The sequence below is a fragment of the Sylvia atricapilla genome, unplaced genomic scaffold (genome assembly GCF_009819655.1).
Source record: "Sylvia atricapilla isolate bSylAtr1 unplaced genomic scaffold, bSylAtr1.pri scaffold_81_arrow_ctg1, whole genome shotgun sequence".
Lineage (NCBI taxonomy): Eukaryota > Metazoa > Chordata > Aves > Passeriformes > Sylviidae > Sylvia > Sylvia atricapilla.
In genome coordinates this window covers 37,951-57,839 of record NW_027077163.1, presented here as the reverse complement: position 1 = coordinate 57,839, position 19,889 = coordinate 37,951, and the positions used below count along the sequence as shown (strand labels likewise).

The 19,889-nt window shown below is 57.7% G+C and overlaps 1 protein-coding gene across 5 annotated transcripts; it reads right to left on the bottom strand.

Moving 5' to 3' along the window:
- Positions 1–818: 818 nt before the first annotated feature.
- ILF3 (interleukin enhancer binding factor 3) lies at positions 819–19,300 on the bottom strand. 5 transcript variants are annotated; one of them, XM_066340422.1, is made up of 20 exons: positions 19,286–19,300; positions 16,263–16,358; positions 15,953–16,179; positions 15,416–15,596; positions 14,675–14,822; positions 13,279–13,370; positions 11,373–11,468; positions 9,898–10,009; positions 9,155–9,252; positions 8,532–8,643; positions 8,310–8,438; positions 7,491–7,690; positions 6,848–7,018; positions 6,526–6,663; positions 6,117–6,293; positions 5,472–5,628; positions 4,690–4,743; positions 2,215–2,562; positions 1,568–1,696; positions 819–1,311 (listed from the first exon to the last, which is right to left on the bottom strand). In XM_066340422.1, exons 2-20 carry the CDS (start codon positions 16,263–16,265, stop codon positions 1,181–1,183), a joined length of 2,703 nt encoding a protein of 900 aa, XP_066196519.1. In that variant the 5' UTR covers positions 16,266–16,358; positions 19,286–19,300; the 3' UTR covers positions 819–1,180. The 5 variants fall into 5 exon arrangements, with proteins under 5 accessions (XP_066196519.1, XP_066196521.1, XP_066196520.1 ...); XM_066340424.1 differs by having other exon boundaries at positions 1,577–1,696; XM_066340423.1 differs by having other exon boundaries at positions 5,472–5,625.
- Positions 19,301–19,889: the final 589 nt, after the last annotated feature.

Below are 19,889 nucleotides of genomic sequence, written 5' to 3'. Positions count from 1 at the left end.
CCCCGGTGTCACTGACTGTGCCCGGTCCTGGCTCTGGAGGGTCCCCCGTGGACGTTCCTGTCCCTCTGAGCCGCCGGACCCGGTGCTGGAGCAGCTGCTCCGTCCGTTGGCCGAGTTGTTCTCTGGTCACCCAGGATGGATCAGGGCCGGGATCCACTGGGATCTGGGATCTGCTGCGCGTGTTAAGTTATATCCAATGTTTTTAATAAAAGGGCTGGAGCCTCCCCTGTGCTGCTGCTGCCAATCCAAGGGATCCGGGTTGAGAAAGGGCCCTGGAGCCGGAATGTGCCTCGCTCTGGGCAGCGTTCCTGGTGTTTGCCAGGACGTGTCACATTCCAGGGGCTGTTCCTGGTGTTTGAGGGGCCATGACCTGCTCCAGGTGCTATTCCCGGTGTTTCCCAGGATGTGTCACATTCCAGGGGCTGTTCCAGGTGTTTCCCAGGGTCCGGGTTTGGCACAGAGTGATCCGGAACCACCGGCACAAGGTTCATCCAAAGGAACCATGAGGTCCCAGTTCAACCCCAGAATGCCCCCAGTTCAGCCCCAGTTCGGCCCCAGTTTAGCTCCAGTTCAGCCCCAGTTCAGCCCCAGTTCGGCTCCAAGCCAGCTCCAGTATTCCATACTTAAGGGATTTAAGGGATAAATACTCAGAATTTTGGGGTTTTTTTGAGAATCCTCCGAAAGTGGGGCTTTGGAGGTGCAGCACGATGCATTGGGAGCCCGAACAATCCCAAATTTGTGGTGTCTTCACCTCCTCCACCTCCCCCCACCCCCCTGACCCCTTCCCCAAAAACACTGAAACCACCAAAGCCAGAAAATACCGAAAAAAGCTCCTTTTTAACGCACTTCACAAAAGCAGAACAACGAGGGCCCGTCCCCCAGCCGGGGCCTGGGAAAAGGCTCCGGAATTGGATCGACTTCCCCCCCAAAAAAAGAAAACAAAAAAAAAAAAAAAGAAAAAAAACCCCAACAAAACAAAACAAAAAAACCCCAACAAAAATAATAATAATAATCCTATTTAGACCAAGTCGTCGTGGCAACTACGACCCATTAAATAGAGGCCGGGGGGGCGACGGGGACGCCGCCGGTGACGGGGTCACACAGAGCAACGGGGGACAAGGGGAGGAAAAAGGGGATAAAACCCCGAGGGTCCCGGGGGAACGTGGTGGGACACGGGCGTTTATCTGTACTGGTAACTCATGCTGTGCTCATTCCTGCCGTATCCGCCCTGGGACGCCTGGTAGGAGCTGGGGGGGCCACTGTAGTTCTGGGAACCTGGGGAGTTGTAGTTGGACTGGGAGGAGTATCCACCTGTGGAGAGCACCGGGGGAGGAGGAGGAGGACAGAAGGAGAAGGAGGAAGGAGGAAGGAGGAGGAGAAGAGAAGGAGAGGAGGAGAGAAGGAGAGGAGAAGAGAACGAGAGGAGGAGAGAAGGAGAGGAGGAGAGAAGGAGAGGAGGAGAGAAGGAGAGGAGGAGAGAAGGAAGGAGGAGGAAGAAGGGGGAGGAATTAGGGAGGCTGTGGAGCTGGAGCAGGGCCCCAAACCCCAGCGCTGTGTCAATACTGACCTGCCTTACCTTGGTACGAGGAGCCCCCGCCCCCGGAGCCCCCATAGCCCCCGTGGGACCCCGAGTTGTAGGAACCGCCCCCGGAGTAATTGTTGCCACCACCTCCACGGCCACTGTTGCCACTGTAACCTGGGAACGGGGAAAAGTGGGGATGAGGATGTGGGAATGGACTCCTGGAACCCTCAGGGTGCCCAGTTCAACTGGGCCAAGCCCCCCTCAAGACCCCAGGATTGCAGGAGGGTTTGGGTGCAGAGGGATCTTTACCTGACCCTGCCAGGGGCACTCTGAGCTGATTATTAATGTAATTGTTGTTACTATAGCTCTGGATTATCCTCTAGGAATGTGTCCAGGGCTGGACACCCACCTCCCTCTGTCCCCTCTGTCCCCTCTGTCCCCTCTCCCTGTCACTGACTCATCCCAGCTCCAGCCCCAAATCCCCTTTAGCCCAAACCTCCCCTAATCCCCAGCTCCTGGGAGGGACATGAGGAACTCCCTGGAGCTCCCTCAGGACAGAGGGGTCACCAGAGCCCCTTTCCATCTGCTCCAGAGACGGGGGCACAACCCTCCAACAATTTTGATCCAAAAACGATTTTGGATCAAATTTCCCTCCCATTTCCCTGCCCACAGCTCCCCCTGCCTGCACTCACTGTATTTACTCTCGTAGTTGTAGTCGGAGCCTCCGCCGGGCGAGTTGTACGAGTTGGAGTAGGAGTAGCCGCCCTGGCCGTGGCCGTAGCCCTTCTGCTTGCCCTGCCCGGGGCCGTAGCCGCCGTACTGGCCCTGCCCATAGGGCTGCTGGCCCTGGTGGGAGGCGTAGCCCGAGCCGTAGGAGGCCTTTTGGCCGCCGCTGTGCTGCTGCTTTTTGCCGCCGTGTTTGGGCGGCGCGGGCGCCGTGTACCCGTCCCCGCCCTGGTAATAGGAGCCGTAGCCCGAGGAGCCGCCGCCGCCGCCGCCGCCGCCGGAGTTGGAGTGGCCGCCGTTGCTGTAGAACTGGCCTGGGCACAGAGAGAGAGAGAGGAGGGTCAGGGGTGGCTGTTCCCGGGGGGTTCAGCCCCTCTGGAGCCGCCTGGGAGGTGCTGCGGGGGGCAGAGTGATCTGGGGCTGAGGGACCCCAGTGCGGCCCCCCGAGAGTGCAGCGGGACCCCCGGTGTGCATCCAGCCCTGTGATCCCATTCCCATCCAAACCCCCCCCATCAGGATCTATCCCTGTGATTCCAGCAGAATATCCCATCCAGATCCATCCTTGTGATTCCAGCAGGATCCATCTGGATCCATCCTCGTGATTTCCAGCAGGATCCATCTCTGTAATTCCATGTGGATCCACCCCCATGATTCTAGCAGGATCTCCTATCTGGATCCATCCCGGGCATCCCTCAACCCAAGTCTAGGCACCCTCTCGGGGTGACATTTGCTCTGGAATGAGGCAGAATCCTGCTCCAGGAATGAGGAATCCACAGACTGCACCATTTGTGCTGTTGGGATCTGGGTGATTCCACCTGGGATCCCGAATTCAGGCGGGTTTGATTTCGTCCATCCAGGTGCCACACTCAAACTCGGAGTGGGGCTTCTCCTGCAGTTCCTGCTGTTCCATGGAAAACTGGGAGCGTCCATTTTTGAGGAGTAAACGCCACTGGAATCTGACTAAAACCCCGTGGGGAGGGATCTGCCAGCAACAAAACGGGGCAGAGTTTGGTTCAGAAGGAGCCAAGGAGTGAAATCCCACGTGCTCCACTTGCACAGTTCTGTGTGGAGCACCCAGGCTGATCCCAGGTGAATCCCAGCTCCATCCCCAAACCCTTGGCTGGGCTGCCAAGAGCTTCTGGAGGCTCCAAACCCTGGGATCTGTTAATTCCAGGCTCATTTCCTAGATCCTCTTCCACATCCCCTTTTCCCACGTGAAGTTTTTATTCCTCTTCCACAGAAAATCCCAGATTTGCTCTGCAGGAAAAAGGCTCTGGAATTAATTTATCTTCAATTTTTGGAGTAAAACTTGTCTCTGCTGGACCAGAGTCTTCTTGGGCCACCTCCATGGGACAATCCTGGGATTTGGATCCAGGAGTGTGGGGATTCAGGCTGCAGAGCTGGAAGTGGAGCTCTCCCACTGGAGATATTCCTGGATTTTCCACTTCATCCCAAATTTAACTCTGAAGCTTTAATGTTGGCCACGGGATTAGCTGGGATGTTCCCCCAGATCAAAGCTCAGGAATATCCAGCACCACCAGTGGTGGCTTGGGAAGAGAGTTTTTCCACCTGGGAGAGAGGCTGGGGTGGGAGGGATCTTAAGGATCATTTTTGGATCATCCAGGATGAGATCTGTCCTCTGGATAAAGAGTCAGGACCTTCAACAACATTTTTTTTTCCAAAAAAATGGGATAATTATTATTACAAATATTTTAAGGATCCACTGAACCCCTTGGACTCACTCAGTTTAAGCCTGGAGCTTCATTTTCCTTCTTTTTTGGTTATTTTATGGAATTAACTCAAGGGCCTCAAAGACAGGAACAGTGCCACCAAACCCAGCAAAGAAAGACAACTTTTAAACCCAAACCATGAGGAATAAAGGACCAAAACACTCGGAGTTCAACGGATTCTGAGACTTAAGTCAATTCCAAAATTCCCCTCAGCTCCTGATTTTGGGGCTATTTTGTTCTCCAGGTGATGCCAGCACTCTGAGGGAGCGTTTTGCTCCAAGAGCCCATTTCCATGGCACACAACTCCATGGATTTCCTGAGGCATCCAGGACATTCTCCAGCGCCTGGGGATTTATTGGATGGGGAGCACAAGTACAATTCCCAGCATATTACAAAGGATTCCCTTCAGCACAGGCAAATCCAAGCACTCCAGCAAACCAGGGAATTTCTCATCTTTAAAAGGCTGGGCTGGAGCAGATCCAGGTGAAAAAGTCTTCTCAAGACTCAATCTCTGGGATTTCTAAAAGGCTTGGATTTTGTAAGCTAAGACAAAATGGATGAAAATGCTTCGGTTTCCTTAAAAAACAAGGACTGTTCTCCATAAAAAACAACTCCTGCTCCTTTGAGCCTTTTCCTGGGAATTTTTAGTCCCTGCCACTTCAGTCCCAGTCCCTGGCTGGTGGGGATTTGGGGTGGGAAAAGGGCACTTACTGTAACCAGCAGTGGCAGAATTCCCTCCGTAACCGTAACTCCCGTACCCAGCCCCTGGAGAGGAAGAAAACGTTGGAATAAACAGAGATTCTAAGGGTGAAATGTCCCGAATTTTGGGGGGTCATCTCCCACAGAGGGCTCTGGGAACATCCAAGTGCTATGGACACGATGCCAGAGGGGGAAGTCATTCCCCCATGGAGGGTTCTGGAATGTCCAGGAGCCACAGCTACAACGCCAGAGGGGGATTTGCTCCTTTACAGGGATCTGGGGGCTCTGGCACACCCAGCAGCCATGGACACAATGCCAGAGGGGAATTTGCTCCTTTACAGGGATCTGGGGGCTCTGGCACACCCAGCAGCCATGGACACAATGCCAGAGGGGGATTTGCTCCTTTACAGGGATCTGGGGGCTCTGGAACACCCAGCAGCCATGGACACAATGCCAGAGGGGGATTTGCTCCTTTACAGGGATCTGGGGGCTCTGGAACACCCAGCAGCCATGGACACAATGCCAGAGGGGGATTTGCTCCTTTACAGGGATCTGGGGGCTCTGGAACACCCAGCAGCCGTGGACACAATGCCAGAGGGGGATTTGCTCCTTTACAGGGATCTGGGGGCTCTGGAACACCCAGCAGCCACACCCACGCTGTCAGGGCAGGGTCATTCCCCATGGAGGGATCTGGAATCTCCAGGTGCCCACAGATAGAACACCGGGAGGGGGAAGGCTGGTGCCCAGGGGTGTCAGGGGGCTCTGACCCGCCCAGGTGTGCTGCTGGCCCTCACCTGTGTTCATGTAGCCGCCGTGGTTGCCGCCGAAGCCGCCCCGGCCCCTCCCGCGGCCCCGGATGTTTCCGCCCCGGCCGCGGCCCCGCATGTTGGGGGGCGGGGGGGCCTCGTTGTGCATGGGGCCTCCCCCCATCCCAAAGCCTGGGTTGTGCTGCTGAGGGGACAAGGAGAAGGGACAGAGGGGTCACTTGGAGCTGGCGTGAGGGGTTTCCCAAAAACCCTCCCGAAACAGCGCCGGGACGGCGCTTCCCCGGAGCCACCGAGGTGGAGCCCCAATTCAGGCACCCCCAGATCCTGAGGCCTTTTGCTGCAGAACCTTATGGGTTTTGTGCTTCCAGGCTGTTTGCTCTGCTCCCACTACCAGAAAAGGATCATAGTGCCCGGTGAGTTACACCCCAGAGTCAAACCCCAGGTCTTTTCTCATTCCACACCAGTTAACGTTGGTCTTTTCCAATTTCAGACCAGTTTCAACCAGTCTTTTCGCATTTTAGACCAGTCCTGATCCATATTTTCTGATTATGGCCTGGTTCCCATTGGTCTTTTCCCACTCCAGACCAATTCCCACTGGCCTTTTCCCACTCCAGACCAGTTCCCATTGGCCTTTTCCCACTCCAGATCTGTGGGGTTGGGGATTTCACTCACTTTGACTGGGAATTTGGGGCCACCCCTGGCAGGAACAGGAGCTCTTTTCTTCTTGTTCTGCTCAATGGCAACGGGAGCGTCTGGGAACAGCTTCTCCAGGGCAGCCAGTGCTGCATAGGCTTTGGCCACCTTCTTGTTTGAACCAGCACCTTGGAACTTCTGCCCGTCCACCTCCACCTTGGGAAGGGATGGAACCACACATTGAGGTGGGTGAAGGGCAGGAAAAGGTTGGGAGACCTACAGGGAACCCCAGAGCTGGAACTGTCACAGCCCATTAGTGAGCTTTAAAAGGTTCCTCCCTACCCAAATCACTCAGATTTGAGGATTTAAACTCTTGGGAAGGGGACGAGGTGGCTTTCCAAGCTCCTTTCCCCCGGGGAGCCGTGGACTGGGCCCCGTGTCCCCTCACCTCCATGACGAAGCGCTTGTCGTGGCTCCCGCCCGTCTCCGAGATCAGCTCGTACTTGAGCCCGCGCCGCTTCTCGTTCAGCTCCATCACCGGGTTCTTCCCGTGCTTGGTCAGGATTGGTCCCTGCTGCTTCACGTTCTGCAGGCCCAGAAAGGCTGGGTGAGCCCCAAAAAGCCCAGCTCCAGCAGACCTGGGGCTGCACCCCAACCTTTTTGGGCAGGACCCCCAAGGAGCCGCTTCCCCCTCCTGTTTCAGGCAGGAGTGACCTGACAAACACCACCAGCACAGGTGCCAGGTGTCCCCTCCCTGTGTCCTCACTCACCTCAGGGGTCTGATCCGCAGGGGGTGAGGCCGCTGTGGGCGTTGACACTGTTTCCACCACAGGTGGAGGAGCCACGACCACCGGCTTCGTCTCCGTCTCCTCGGCTGACTCGTCGCCCTTCCCGGAGTCTTTGCCTTCCACCCCGGTGGGCAAACCCATGTCCTGCAGCACCTGCAGGGCAGCAGGGGGGTCAGGAGCTGTGCTCAAGCACTGCTCGTTTGGGAAAACCTTCCAGGCAGCTGCTGCAGCCTCTGCAGTGCTCAGCATTCCCAAATCCCACAGGAGCTGCAGGGCAGCCTCGGGACTGGGAGCTCCTGGTGATGCTCCCACCTCACCCTGGAGGTTCTGGCAGTTTTCCCATTCCCATTCCCATTACTCCCATCCGCATTACTCCCATCCCCATTATTCCCATTCCCATCCTCATCCTCGTTATCCCCGTTCCCATTATTCCCATTCCCATCCCCATTATCCCCATTCCCATCCCTGTTATTCCCATCCCCATTATTCCCATTCCCATCCCCACTCCCATTCCCATCCTCATCCTCATTATCCCCATTCCCATTATTCCCATTCCCATCCCCATTATCCCCATTCCCATCCCTGTTATTCCCATCCCCATTATTCCCATTATCCCCATTCCCACCTTCACAGCCACGTGAAGCTTTGCTGTTTTCTTGGAGGGCCCCGAGGCCTCGAAGGTGCTGCCGTCGATCTCCACGGACATGGTGAAGATGGGGGCGTGCACGGGACCAGTCTGGGACACCAGTTTGTACTGGAGCCCTGGTTTGAGCTGGTTCAGCTTCATCAAGGCGTTCATGGCCTGTGGGGGCTCCAGCTTTTCCTCTGCACGGGGGAAAAACCAACACCCACAGTTGGAGGGTGTTTGGTGGCTCCTTCCAAGAAGCAGAACTGATTCCAGACCAGTATTTTTCAGTTCAAATTGGTATTTTTTCATTTCAGGTTAGTCATGATCAGCATTTGCTAATTCCAGACCAGTGTTCATGGGTCTGTTCCCATTCCAGACCAGCTCCCACCAGTATTTTCCAATTGCAGATTAGTTCTGACCAGTCTGTTCCCATTTTAGACCAGTCCTGATCAGTATTTTCTGAGAAAGTTATCTCAGAAAGTTCCAACTGGTCTTTTCCTATTCCATACCATTTCCCATTGGTCTTTTCCCATTCCAGACCATTTCCCATTGACCTTTTCCAATTCCAGACCAGTTCTGACCGGTCTTTTCCCATTTCAGACCCTATCAGTCTTTTCCAATTCCAGGCAAGTCCTGATCTTTCCCTCCTTGGCTTCAGTTCTACCCAGCACAAATCTCCCAGTTTTAAGTTATATTAGCCATCCCCACACCCTGTACCCCCTATGTAGAGTCCCCCCAGGCCCCCAGTCCTGCAGCTGAGCCCCCCGGGCTGTACCCCCAGCTCCCACCCCGTTTCCCCCCACAGGCCATACCTACCTCTGCTTAACTCAATACCTTTTTTCTGAATCTTCTTTTTCTTTTTGCTGGGGGATTTCTCCTCCCCGTCCTCCTCCATCGGCCGCTTCATGGGGGTCACGGCGTAGGTGGTGCTGGGCGGGATCTGAACTGCAGCAACGGGCACAAACACTCCCTAAATTCCCCATTTCCCACCCAAATCCTGGGGATGGGGACGCCAGGCCCCGCCCTCCCAGTACATACCAGTATAATCGACTGGGTTCTCGTTCTTTGGTTTCTTGGGCATTTTGGAGGGCAGGGGATCCATGCCCAGGACCTTGTGGAGCTGGCCAAAGGCGGCGAGCCGGAGCGCGTGCTGGGGACGGGACCGGGGGTCACCGGGGGCTGCCGGAGCCCCCTGCTCCCAGCCCCACACAGCCCCCCACAGCCCCCCACAACCATCCCTCCACACTGGCACTTCTGGGGACTTTCACCCAAAAAGGGACGTCAGGACAAAATTCGCTGCTCAACACCTGATCCTTTGCTCTGGGTGGCCAAACTACGGGGCCCACACGGGTGGCCTGGAGGAGTGACCACGGCACCGAGTGACCACAGCACCGAGTGACCACGGTGCTGAGTGACCACGGCGCTGAGTTACCACTGCGCCGAGTGACCACAGCACTGAGGGACCACGGCACCAAGTGACCACGGTGCTGAGTGACCACGGCACTGAGTGACCACGGTGCTGAGTGACCACAGCACCGAGGGACCACTGCACCAAGTGACCACAGCACTGAGTGACCACAGGTCTAATCTATGCTGGCCAGGGGAGCCGGGAGCAGAGCGAGCTGGGGATTGGGAAGGGCCGGATGGAGGTCACACTATACCTGAGCACTCTGTGTGATATCTTCCCTTTGTTGTCTGTCTAGATGCCCAATAGCATCAGTGGCTTCTTTTTCACAAGGGTCATAAATACCAGAACCATCTGAAGGCAGGAAACAAGGAAGATATGCAGAGAATTATCCCGGGTCTCTACCCTAAATTCCCTGGGGCGGCTGGGAAGGGGCAGACTGCCGGGATTTCTGTGGGATTTCTGTGGGATTTCTATGGGAATCGCGCTCCCCGGGAGCCAAATTCCACGGGCACCTCTCTCTGTGGGGCTGAGGTGGGTCCAGGGCATGGAAGGGCCGGGAATCTCCCCGTGCCCAGGGGAATCGAGGGGCTCCCGACCGCCGGCACCCCCCGCGCTCCTCCCGGCTCACCTGGCCAGAGCTCACCTGGCCAGAGCTCATCTGGGCAGAGCTCATCTGGGCAGAGCTCATCTGGGCAGAGCTCACCCAGTGGAGCTCACCTGGCTGGAGCTCACCTGGCTGGAGCTCACCTGCCCGAGCTGACCTGGCTGAAGCTGACCTGGCCAAGCTGACCCTGCCGAAGCTGACCTGGCCAGATCTCACCCAATGGAGCTCACCTGGCCAGAGCTCACCTGGCTGGAGCTGATCCAGCCAGAGCTGACACAGCTAGAGCTCACCCGGTGGAGCTCACCCGGCAGATCTCACCAGGCCAGATCTCACCTGGCAGATCTCACCTGCCCAGGTCTCACCTGCCCAGACCTCACCTGGCCACAGCTCACCTGGCATGACGATGCCCGAGGCCAGGCACTCCAGCACCCGGCGCAGTGCCTCGCCCGCGCCCATCGGCCGGTTCGCCGTCCCGATGGATTTCTCACACAGCAGCTCCAGAGGCTGCAAGGGAACGAGGGAGGTGAGGGCAGGGACAGGGGACAGAGCCCGGAGGGGCACCTGGGACAGGGGACAGAGCCCAGAGAGGCACCTGGGAGAGGGGACAGAGCCCAGAGAGGCACCTGGGAGAGGGGACAGAGCCCGGAGGGGCACCTGGGAGAGGGGACAGAGCCCAGAGGGGCACCTGGGAGATGGACCCTGCAAAAGGGATCCCAGGGAGGGATGCCAGGAAAAGGAATCCCAAGAAATGGACCCTTGGAAAGGGAGGCTGGGAGAACGATACCCGAGGGAGACTCTGGAAAAGGGACCCCAGGGAGCAATGCCAGGAAATGGACCCCTGGAAAGGGGGGGTCTGGGAGAGGGATCCCAAAAAGGGACCCTGGGACAGGGGTCTGGGAGAGGGATCCCAAAAAAGAGATGCTGGCAAAGGGACCCCCTGGAACAGGTCTCCTGGAAAGGGATCCCAGGAAACGCTCTGGGAAAAGGGAGCCCTGGAAAGGGATCCAAGGAAGGACTCCAGTGAAGGGACCATTTGGGAGCAGCTCGTGTTTCCCACAGGAGGAGAGCCGCCAGGCTGCGGAAGTCATGAATGGATAAAACAGTTTGATAACAACGTGATTTGGTAATTAATAAAACCAGCTGATGATGTGATTTGGCAAAATAAAGTTGTTTGATAAGTGATAAAACCATTTGTTAACTGATAAAGAAAACTGATGATGGTATTTGAGGACAGCATGGTTTGGTAACTGATAAAACTATTTGATAACAAGACTTGAAAATTAATAAAAATATTTTAAAATAACACAATTTGATACTTTATATTTTATAACATGATTTGAAAATTTATAAAAAAAATTTGCTAATGAAAATGGAGTGATTTGATAACCAATAAAACAATCTGATAGCTCGATAGACTCGATAGCCAATAACATTGACAATAACGTGATTTGGTAGCTGATGAAATGTTTTGATAATAATGCGATTAAATAACTGATAAAGCAACTCGACAGTGAGCTGATAACTGATAGATCAAGTCAGTAATGACTTGAGCTGATAATTGATAAACCAATTCGGTTTAAACCAACCTGAGCTAATCATTGATAAAGCAATTCAGTATCCAGGTGAGTTGATAATCCATTACCAATTTGATAACAACATGAGCTCACAATCAGTAAGGCAAGGTCAGCAGACCAAGGATAAACCCCTTTGCCCCACAGACATCTGATTTGCGTCCCTAAGGGCAGAGGAACTGTCCATCCACAGAAATCCCCACCCTGGGAAAGGGGAACCTCGGGACAGAGCAGAGCTGGACGAGGAGAACCGCTGCCACCCCCCAGGAAGGGGAAAAGGGGAATGAGGGAATTACCCATCCTCTGAGCGGGGCCCAGGTGGGAACGCGAGTGCAGAGGTCCCGCAGCACGCGGATGACGATGACGCACGACTTCAGCCCGTTGGCCCTGGCCTGAGAGAGGAACCAAACCAGACACGGGTTCACCGAGCGCCCGCCCGCGCCGCCGACGCTCCCTCTGGGTGCTGCTGTGCCGAGGGGAGAGCCAGGCCCCGGAGCCACAACCGCCGAGCCCTGGCCAAGGGCTGGCCACAGCCCGAGCCACGGGCTGGCCACAGCCTGAGCCACGGGCTGGCCAAAGCCCGAGCCAAAGCCCAAGCCACAGGCTGGCCAAAGCCCGAGCCACGGGCTGGCCAAAACCTGAGCCACAGGCTGGCCAAAACCTGAGCCACGGGCTGGCCAAAACCTGAGCCACAGGCTGGCCAAAACCTGAGCCACGGGCTGGCCAAAGCCCGAGCCACGAGCTGGCCACAGCCTGAGCCACGGGCTGGCCAAAGCCTGAGCCAAGGGCTGGCCAAAGCCCAAGCCAAAGCCCAAGCCACAGGCTGGCCAAAGCCCGAGCCACGGGCTGGCCAAAACCTGAGCCACAGGCTGGCCAAAACCTGAGCCACGGGCTGGCCAAAACCTGAGCCACGGGCTGGCCAAAGCCCGAGCCACGAGCTGGCCACAGCCTGAGCCACGGGCTGGCCAAAGCCTGAGCCAAGGGCTGGCCAAAGCCCGAGCCAAAGCCCAAGCCACAGGCTGGCCAAAACCTGAGCCAAGGGCTGGCCACAGCCCGAGCCACGGGCTGGCCACAGCCTGAGCCAAGGGCTGGCCACAGCCTGAGCCAAGGGCTGGCCACAGCCCGAGCCACGGGCTGGCCAAAGCCTGAGCCAAGGGCTGGCCAAAGCCTGAGCCAAGGGCTGGCCACAGCCCGAGCCACGGGCTGGCCAAAGCCTGAGCCAAGGGCTGGCCACAGCCTGAGCCAAGGGCTGGCCACAGCCCGAGCCACGGGCTGGCCACAGCCTGAGCCAAGGGCTGGCCAAAGCCTGAGCCAAGGGCTGGCCACAGCCCGAGCCACGGGCTGGCCAAAGCCCGAGCCAAAGGCTGGCCAAAGCCCGAGCCACAGCCTGAGCCACGGGCTGGCCACAGCCCGAGCCACGGGCTGGCCACAGCCTGAGCCACGGGCTGGCCAAAGCCTGAGCCACGGGCTGGCCAAAGCCCGAGCCAAAGCCCAAGCCACAGGCTGGCCAAAACCTGAGCCACGGGCTGGCCAAAGCCTGAGCCACGGGCTGGCCACAGCCTGAGCCACGGGCTGGCCACAGCCTGAGCCACGGGCTGGCCAAAGCCCGAGCCAAAGCCTGAGCCACGGGCTGGCCAAAGCCCGAGCCACGGGCTTGCCACAGCCTGAGCCACGGGCTGGCCAAAACCCGAGCCAAAGGCTGGCCACAGCCTGAGCCACGGGCTGGCCAAAGCCTGAGCCACGGGCTGGCCAAAGCCTGAGTCTTAGCCAGAGGGTTGGCAAAGGGCTTGGCCAAGGTCTTAGCCAAGGAGTTGACCAAGGTCTTAGCTAAAGGGTTGGCCAAGGTCTTAGTCAAGAGGTTGGCCAAGGTCTCAGCTAAGGGTTTGGCCAAGGTCTTAGCTAAGGGATTGGCCAAGGTCTCAGCCAAAGGGTTGGCCAAGGTCTCAGCTAAGGGGTTGGCCAAGGTGCTGGCCAAGGTTTTAGCCAAGGTCTTGGCCAAGGGGACGTTACTCCTCACACCAAGTGGCAGCTCCGCAGCTGCTCCATACAAAGGCTCCTAAGTCACTCCAGCGCCCACAGTCCGGCACCTCCGAGCAGCCGGCGGCCACTTGAAACTCCAACTCCAAAACGAAAACACTCAGCCCCTTAAAAGAGTTTACCAATGCTTCTACTTAAAGATAAATATAAGAACAAAATGCAAACCTGGAACCACTTGGCGTGGCGCAGAGACGCCAAGGCAGCAAGGCATTTCTGCCTGTCCAGAACGTCCGGGGAGTCGGTGACTGAGAGCGTTTCTAGTCGTGGATGGAATAAGAAGACAAGGCACGGTTTGACCAAGGGGCTTCTGTCGGGCCGAGGGGGATGAGGCAGCATCCTAACGGGCAGCTGAGGCTCCCAAAAAATCCTGCTGGGATGCTGGGAGGGAAGGGGCTGCGGCGCTGCCGCCGCGCGGCCTCGCCTGGACACAGGGGAAGCTCAATTCCCAGGGAGGGATGGGCTGGAATGTGTGCTGGGAGGAGGAGGAGGAGGAGATTGGGCATGAGGCTCGGTGGAGGGCACAGAAATAAATCCTGGATGGATGAAGAGGTGGCGGCGAGGCCGGTGAGGGGGAAATTTGAGGGGGTGAGACCCTGGCTCAGCAGCTGGAGCACAGCGGGTGGGGAGGAGGGAAGAGGGCGAGGCACGGAGAGGATCCAGGGAACCCTCCGCCCGGAAGGATGGCTGCCCCGGCCCCGGCCCGCGACAGAGAACGTCCTGTTGGTCAAAGGTCCAGCGTCCCTAAAATCGACAAACTAGAAGGCTCGGAGACGAGGTCAGAGATCAACACCAGAGATCAACAATCAAGAGCACAAAGAGGTCCCGGTTTGTGCTGCAGCAAAACTGAGGAAAGGCCTGAAATCGCCCCAAAATTGCTCGAGATCAGGGTTTTAGATAAGGCTAGTGCGGAGCGGGGGAACCGCCGGCCCTACGGAGCCCATCGGGATTGGAGCAGACAACCAGCAGCTGCTGGAGTCGTGATTTCAAAGGGAATTTGGAGAAGCTAACTTTATCCAAAACTCTGCATCGCTTTCCGGAGTTCTGAACCTGAAGTGCTGCGAGAGCCACGGGAGGAGCCCCGAGCACCCAGTGTTCTGCTGCAACACACACCAGGGAACATCCCGGAACATCCCGGTTCATGGACATGCAACTCCTCGGACAAGAAGCCTTCGAGAGGGGTTTGGTTTGGTTCTTTTGTTTTTTTGGTTTCTTAAACAAATCTGGTTTCTACTTTCATGTCACTGCACTGACATGGCCGGGGACAAACCACGAAGTAATACAACGAGATGATGAATTAGTGAACTAAAAGCTCAAGTGGAACCAAAAGAAAGGATAAAATAATAATACTTTAAAAACAAATAAATAAATAAACAAAAATAGAGCAAAATCCGGTGTGAAAGGTGCTCCTCAGCTTCACAAGCTCGGTCCGGATAAACCACAACCGGGATGTCACCACGAAGGAATTTGGTTTGGATTTGGCCAGGAAGAGCCGCCAGGGCTGAAGCTGAAGAGCACTTTCCCTGGGTTTATCCGCGGGACGCCGGGCGCCGGCCGGCCGTACCTCCGGCCAGCTGCTTCTCCAGCTCCTCCCTGACCACCGGGGACGTCAGGTGGATGGTCAGGCTCAGGGGGGGCTCCTTGGTGTTCTTGATGATGATGGCGGCGTCCCCCACCGACTGGATGATCTCGTACTTGTCCTCGGTGATCGCCTGCAACGGGGGCGCGGAGAGGGGCTGGAATGGGATGGGCTGTAAGGTCCCTCCCAACCCAAACCATCCCGTGATTTCGTAATGCTGGAGCCCCTCTGCTCTGGAGCCAGGCTGGGAGAGCTGGGAATGCTCTCCTGGAGCAGAAAAGGCTCTGGGGAGACCTTGGAGCCCCTTCCAGTGCCTAAAGAGGCTCCAGGAGAGCTGGAGAGGGACCTAAGACAAAGGATGGAGGGACAGGGTAAGAGGGAATGGCTTCACCCTGGATTCACCTGGAATCACCTAAGGCGGGATTTAGATGGGTTTTGGGAAGATTTCTCCCTGTGAGGCCAGGGAGGGGCTGGGATGGAACTCCCAGAGGAGCTGTGGCTGCCCCTGGATCCCTGGAAGTGCCAGGGATGACAGGGTCAGGAGCCAACTGTGGAAGGTGTCCCTGCCCATGAACAGGATGAGCCCCAAGGTCCTTCCCAACCCAAACCATCCCACAATTAATGAAGAGAAGCTCAATTAGCAATCCCGAAGAATTACACCACACGTCTCTGGACACGACTTTTCCAAGGCAGCACCATCCCAAAGGGAATCTCCCCAGGGCTCACCGCCAGCTGTACTCCCAGATTTTCGGCCACTTTCTCCAGGAGCTTGGCCGTGGGTTTGTCTTTGCACAGCAGCACCAGCTCCAGGTCCAGGTCCCCCTTCAGCAGGAGGCCTTTGGCCACCAGACCCACACGCATCACTCCCCGTAGGGTCCTCGTCAGCTGCTCTGTGGCCTTCTGGTCCCTGGGAAAACAGGGTCACAACACGGAAATTCACGGATGGATCCCTGAAGATTAACCCTGCAAAGGCACCTGGAGAAAGCACCTCAGCCCTGCCCTGGTTAATTCCCCTCAAGTCTCCAGCCAGGGAAGACAACTTTTCCACCACCAGCGAGGGGGTTTTTGGGGATCTGAGCAAATTTTAGGGATCTAAAGCAGGACAGCACTGGTCCCACCAGCAGCTGCGCTGGTCCTAAAGGTACAGAACCAGTCTTAATGGCACAGAATCCATCTTAAAGGCACAGAACATAATATCCCATATAAACAGAACAGACAACTGGGGACACAGCCATCCTGAAGTCACCCTAGGCCATTCCTCACCCTCCCTCCTTGCTCTCCTCCTCGGCTGCCGTCTCCATGGACTCGGCCTCGGGCTGCTCCCCGCTGACTTTCTCCTGCTCATCGATCCAGTCGGAGACGGCTTTGAGCGCCCGCTCCGTGTGGGAAACCATGTTCTGCACGGCCTCCAGCTCCTCCTGCGTGGGGTACACGGCCGAGTGCTTGGCCATCACGTGCCGGTCGTCGTTCACAAAGATCCGCATTGGGCGCTGCCGGGGCAGGGAGGGAACGTTTAGGGATCTCCTGGGCAGGGATGTCCACCCCGCTCCCCAGGGATCCACCCGTCCCTCACCATCTTTGTGTTCTGCTGCCCGCCTGAACGTCTCCGAGGGGTTTATTTGGATTTTTCCCGTGAGCAGAGTGTGGCAGCACCGCGGCGTTCCGGGATCTGGAAGGGACAGAGAGGGGTGAGCCGGGGCAGCCTGGGGCACACACTGGAGAGCAGGAACAGCAATTAGACACATTCCAACTCATTAGGCAAAGCCCGGCGTTCTGCTCCCGAGGGCTGATATCCCTGAGACCTGGAGACTGACAATCGAGGAACCAGAGTGTCCAGTCCTTATTCCCTTTTACTCCCAGGAAGTTTTCCCACAAAATGAGACTTTTCTAAAGCTCCTGCTCTCTTCTCCAAAGCAGACAGAACTCCCTGGAGCTCTGGAGCAGCCACCCTGGGACAATTAATTAATTAAACAAGGGAAGAGCCAAGTGGGCTCCTCTTCCTTCTGTTCACAGGCAGCTCCCAGCACAGCTCTCTGCCACATCCATGATCCCACAGATCCCTTTGGGATCCTAATGGGAATCTCCCAGCACTGATCCCTCTGCCACATCCCTGGTTTCACCCCAAATCCATTGCACAGCCCCAAAGCCACCCTGCTGGCTTTTCATCAGGACCAACATGAGTCCAGAGGATGCACAGAGTCTTTTCCCTGAGTTTATTGAGAGGAAACAGGATAAACACAGTGCTCAAAAGTCCTGGAATTCAACAGATTCAGCCCAAGCGACACCAAATTCCTGCTTTTTTTGTGGGAGCTGCCTGCAGCTAGGGCAGCAGAGCCTTTTGTTCCAATTCCAGGGCTTTGTTCCCCAGAACAGAGGAACGGGACCCTCTGGGCACTGCCCACCCTCGCCATTCCCACACAGACAGGGATCAGCACCTGCTCCAGCCAGGGTCATTAACTGCACCCACCAAAATTAATTAACTCAAACCCTGATTTCCCCCCACTGACCGGTTCAATCCCGGCACTGCGACACCCAACGGCCTCCAGGAAATTCCAAGGAAAACTCCATGGAAAAGCGTTGGAAAACACCAACCCTCTGCACCCGGGCATGAGGAAGATCATCATCTTCTTCCTCCACCTCCTTCCACCTCCAAACCCCATCAAATCTGCCTGCTGGCTGCAAATCCCACCTGGATTACTCCAGAGCTCCCAACCAAGCCCCACTCTGGGGCAGTGTTTCCCCTTTCCATGCAATTCCCAGTTCACCAAACCAGATCCCAGCTCGCTGTCACCTTTTCCCACTGGAATCTCCCCAGTTCTGGCCTCATCATTCCCTGCTCACATTGTTCAGCTCACCCAGAGCTGGGGCTCATATTTTTAGGATAAAAACCAGGAGAACTCATTCCCTTGAGCTGCTGTGCAGACACACAATTCCATCCAAGGAAACCCCTCTGATTCCAATCCTGCCAGTTCATTCACAAGATGACTTAGTAGAGTCATAAATCTGGATTTAATTGTAATTAAACTCTAACCGGCGCTGGCTGAGCAGGAAGAATCATTCCCAAGGAGCCACATGGCCTCCTGCTCCAGGCTGGGCCCTGAAGGACCCGTTATTTTCCTTAAAATTCCCTCAATTTCCTCCAGGCTGGATAAGGAAAGGGTTGAAATCCCATCCAGTCAGAATCACAACAACAGCCAGAGAGTCTCCCAGTATCCCTCTTCTGGGAGTTTTGGAGGGAGAAATCTGGGAGCTGATCCTGCAGCACCACCAGATTTGTGTCTCTTGAGGAGAACCACAGATTCAGTTAAACCAGGAGCTCAGTCCTGACACGGTCCTTGGAAACGGGACAAACTCTCGAATTTCACCTGGTTTTTCACCTCACCCCCACCCCCAGCAGGAATTCACCAAACTTCCCGCGCTCGGATGGAGCCTCCCAGGGGAAGGAGTGACTCTCCCAAAGGCGTTTTTAGCAGGATGGAGGAAAAAACAACCAAAGGACCCGAAAAGGTTGGAATTTCTATCCTAAAAGTGGGAAAGAGTGACACAGGCAAAGCCGCGCTCGGGTTCAAGGCCGGGTTTTAGGAAAGCATCGGTGGCTTTTATCGGTGTTCTGGCACCTGCCTGGGATGGACTAGGAGCCAGAAGACCCACGGCCCTCACAGGGAGCAATGCAGGAACTCCGGGAGCTCGGATCGCAGCGGGAATCCCGGAGTGAGGGAGGCACAAAGCCGTCAGTCCCCGCGGAGCAGCCACAGCCCAAGGGGTCGCTGGATTTCTGCTCCTCTAAACCCTCCAGAAACCGAGCGGCCACGGATAACGGGCTGGACCAGCGGAATTGTGAGGGCACAGGGACAGAGGCCGGAAAAGATGAGGAGAGCAGGATCCCGGTGCTGAGCGGGAAGACGGGTTAAAATCCCCCCCAAAGGAACGATGCCACTGCAATTCCAGCCTGGGATGAAACGGGATGGGGAGGGAAGAGGGGCTTTAGGCCCCCCCAAGGGGGATGACCCCACCTCCTTCATGATGCTCCCCCGAACATCCCACCCAGGGGCGGCTGAGGGCATCGGGAAAGGAGCGGGCCCCCCCGAGCCCCCATCCCCGTCCGCGCTCCAGCGCAGGGCCGCGGGGCGAAATCGAGGAGGGGACCGCCGGGCCCGGGGGTGAGGAGGGGGCGCGGGGGCCGCCGGGCGCTGCCGCCATTTGCAAACGCGGCGCGAACAAAGCGGCGCCGGCCAGAACTGAGGGGAGCCGGGGGCAGTCCCGTGCGACACCCGCGTTCCCGAGGCGGCGGCTCGATCCCCCCCGTCCCTCGGGGCGCTGCTCACGGGGGTCCGTGAGGGGGCCCGGCCGCCCCCCCCAACCCTCCCCTCACTCACCGCCGCCATTTGTCTGCACACAATGGGCAGGGCGGGAGGGAGGGGACACGGGGGGGGCCGGGTCACCGCGTCCCGCCGCCCCCCCGCCTCACCCCCCCTCACACCGGCTCCTCCCGCCCCAGCACCGCCCCCGCCCGGCCCGGCCCGGATCGGCCCGGCTCGGCCTGGCCGGCTCGGCGTGGCTCACCCCCCTACCGCGCGGCGCGGGTACGGCTCCTACCGGGGCGCTGCCGGCGGTGCCCTCGCGGGGGCGGCCCGGCCCGGCCCGGCCGGCGGGGCCCGGGAAGGGCCGGAGCGGGGCCCGGAGCGGCCGCGGCGGGGCCGGAGCGGGGCCGGAGCGGGGGCCGGAGCGGCGGCGCCGGGACTGCGGCGGGGGCGGGGCCGCCGCCGGCGGGGGGGCGCGCGCGCGCCGGAGGGGGCGGGGCCGCGCTGAGCGCGGCGAGCGCTGGCCAATTGGAGCGCGCGAAGGGAGGGTGACGGACAGGGGCGGGGAGGAGAGGGGGACGGGCTCGGTGGGCGGGGCCGAGTCGCGCGGGGGCGAGCGCGGACCAATGGGGTGGCCCGGCAGGAGGTGATAGACAAAGGATGCGACAAATAGAAGAGGGAGGAGGGATGGTGGCGCAGAAGGGGCGGGGCCGAGCGCGGTGGCGGGAACGGTCCCGGGGGCTGAGGGGACCCCGTGAGGAGAGCGATGGCCTGAGGGGATCCTCTGAGGGGACTCGTCCGGCCGACCCCACGAAGCACCTGAGCTAAGCCACAGTTCAACCGGGAACGTCCTCCTCTGACAAGGAATGAAAAGGTTTGACCTCAAGTGCCTTTTTTTT

Excerpts from the sequence above, each read along its gene's own strand:
- ILF3 (XM_066340422.1), bottom strand. Across the intron at positions 2,563-4,689 it reads TTCTGCCACTGCTGGTTACA|GCCAGTTCTACAGCAACGGC; the intron begins GTAAGTGCCCTT and ends CTCTGTGCCCAG. Across the intron at positions 1,697-2,214 it reads CAACTACGAGAGTAAATACA|GTTACAGTGGCAACAGTGGC; the intron begins GTGAGTGCAGGC and ends CCCCGTTCCCAG.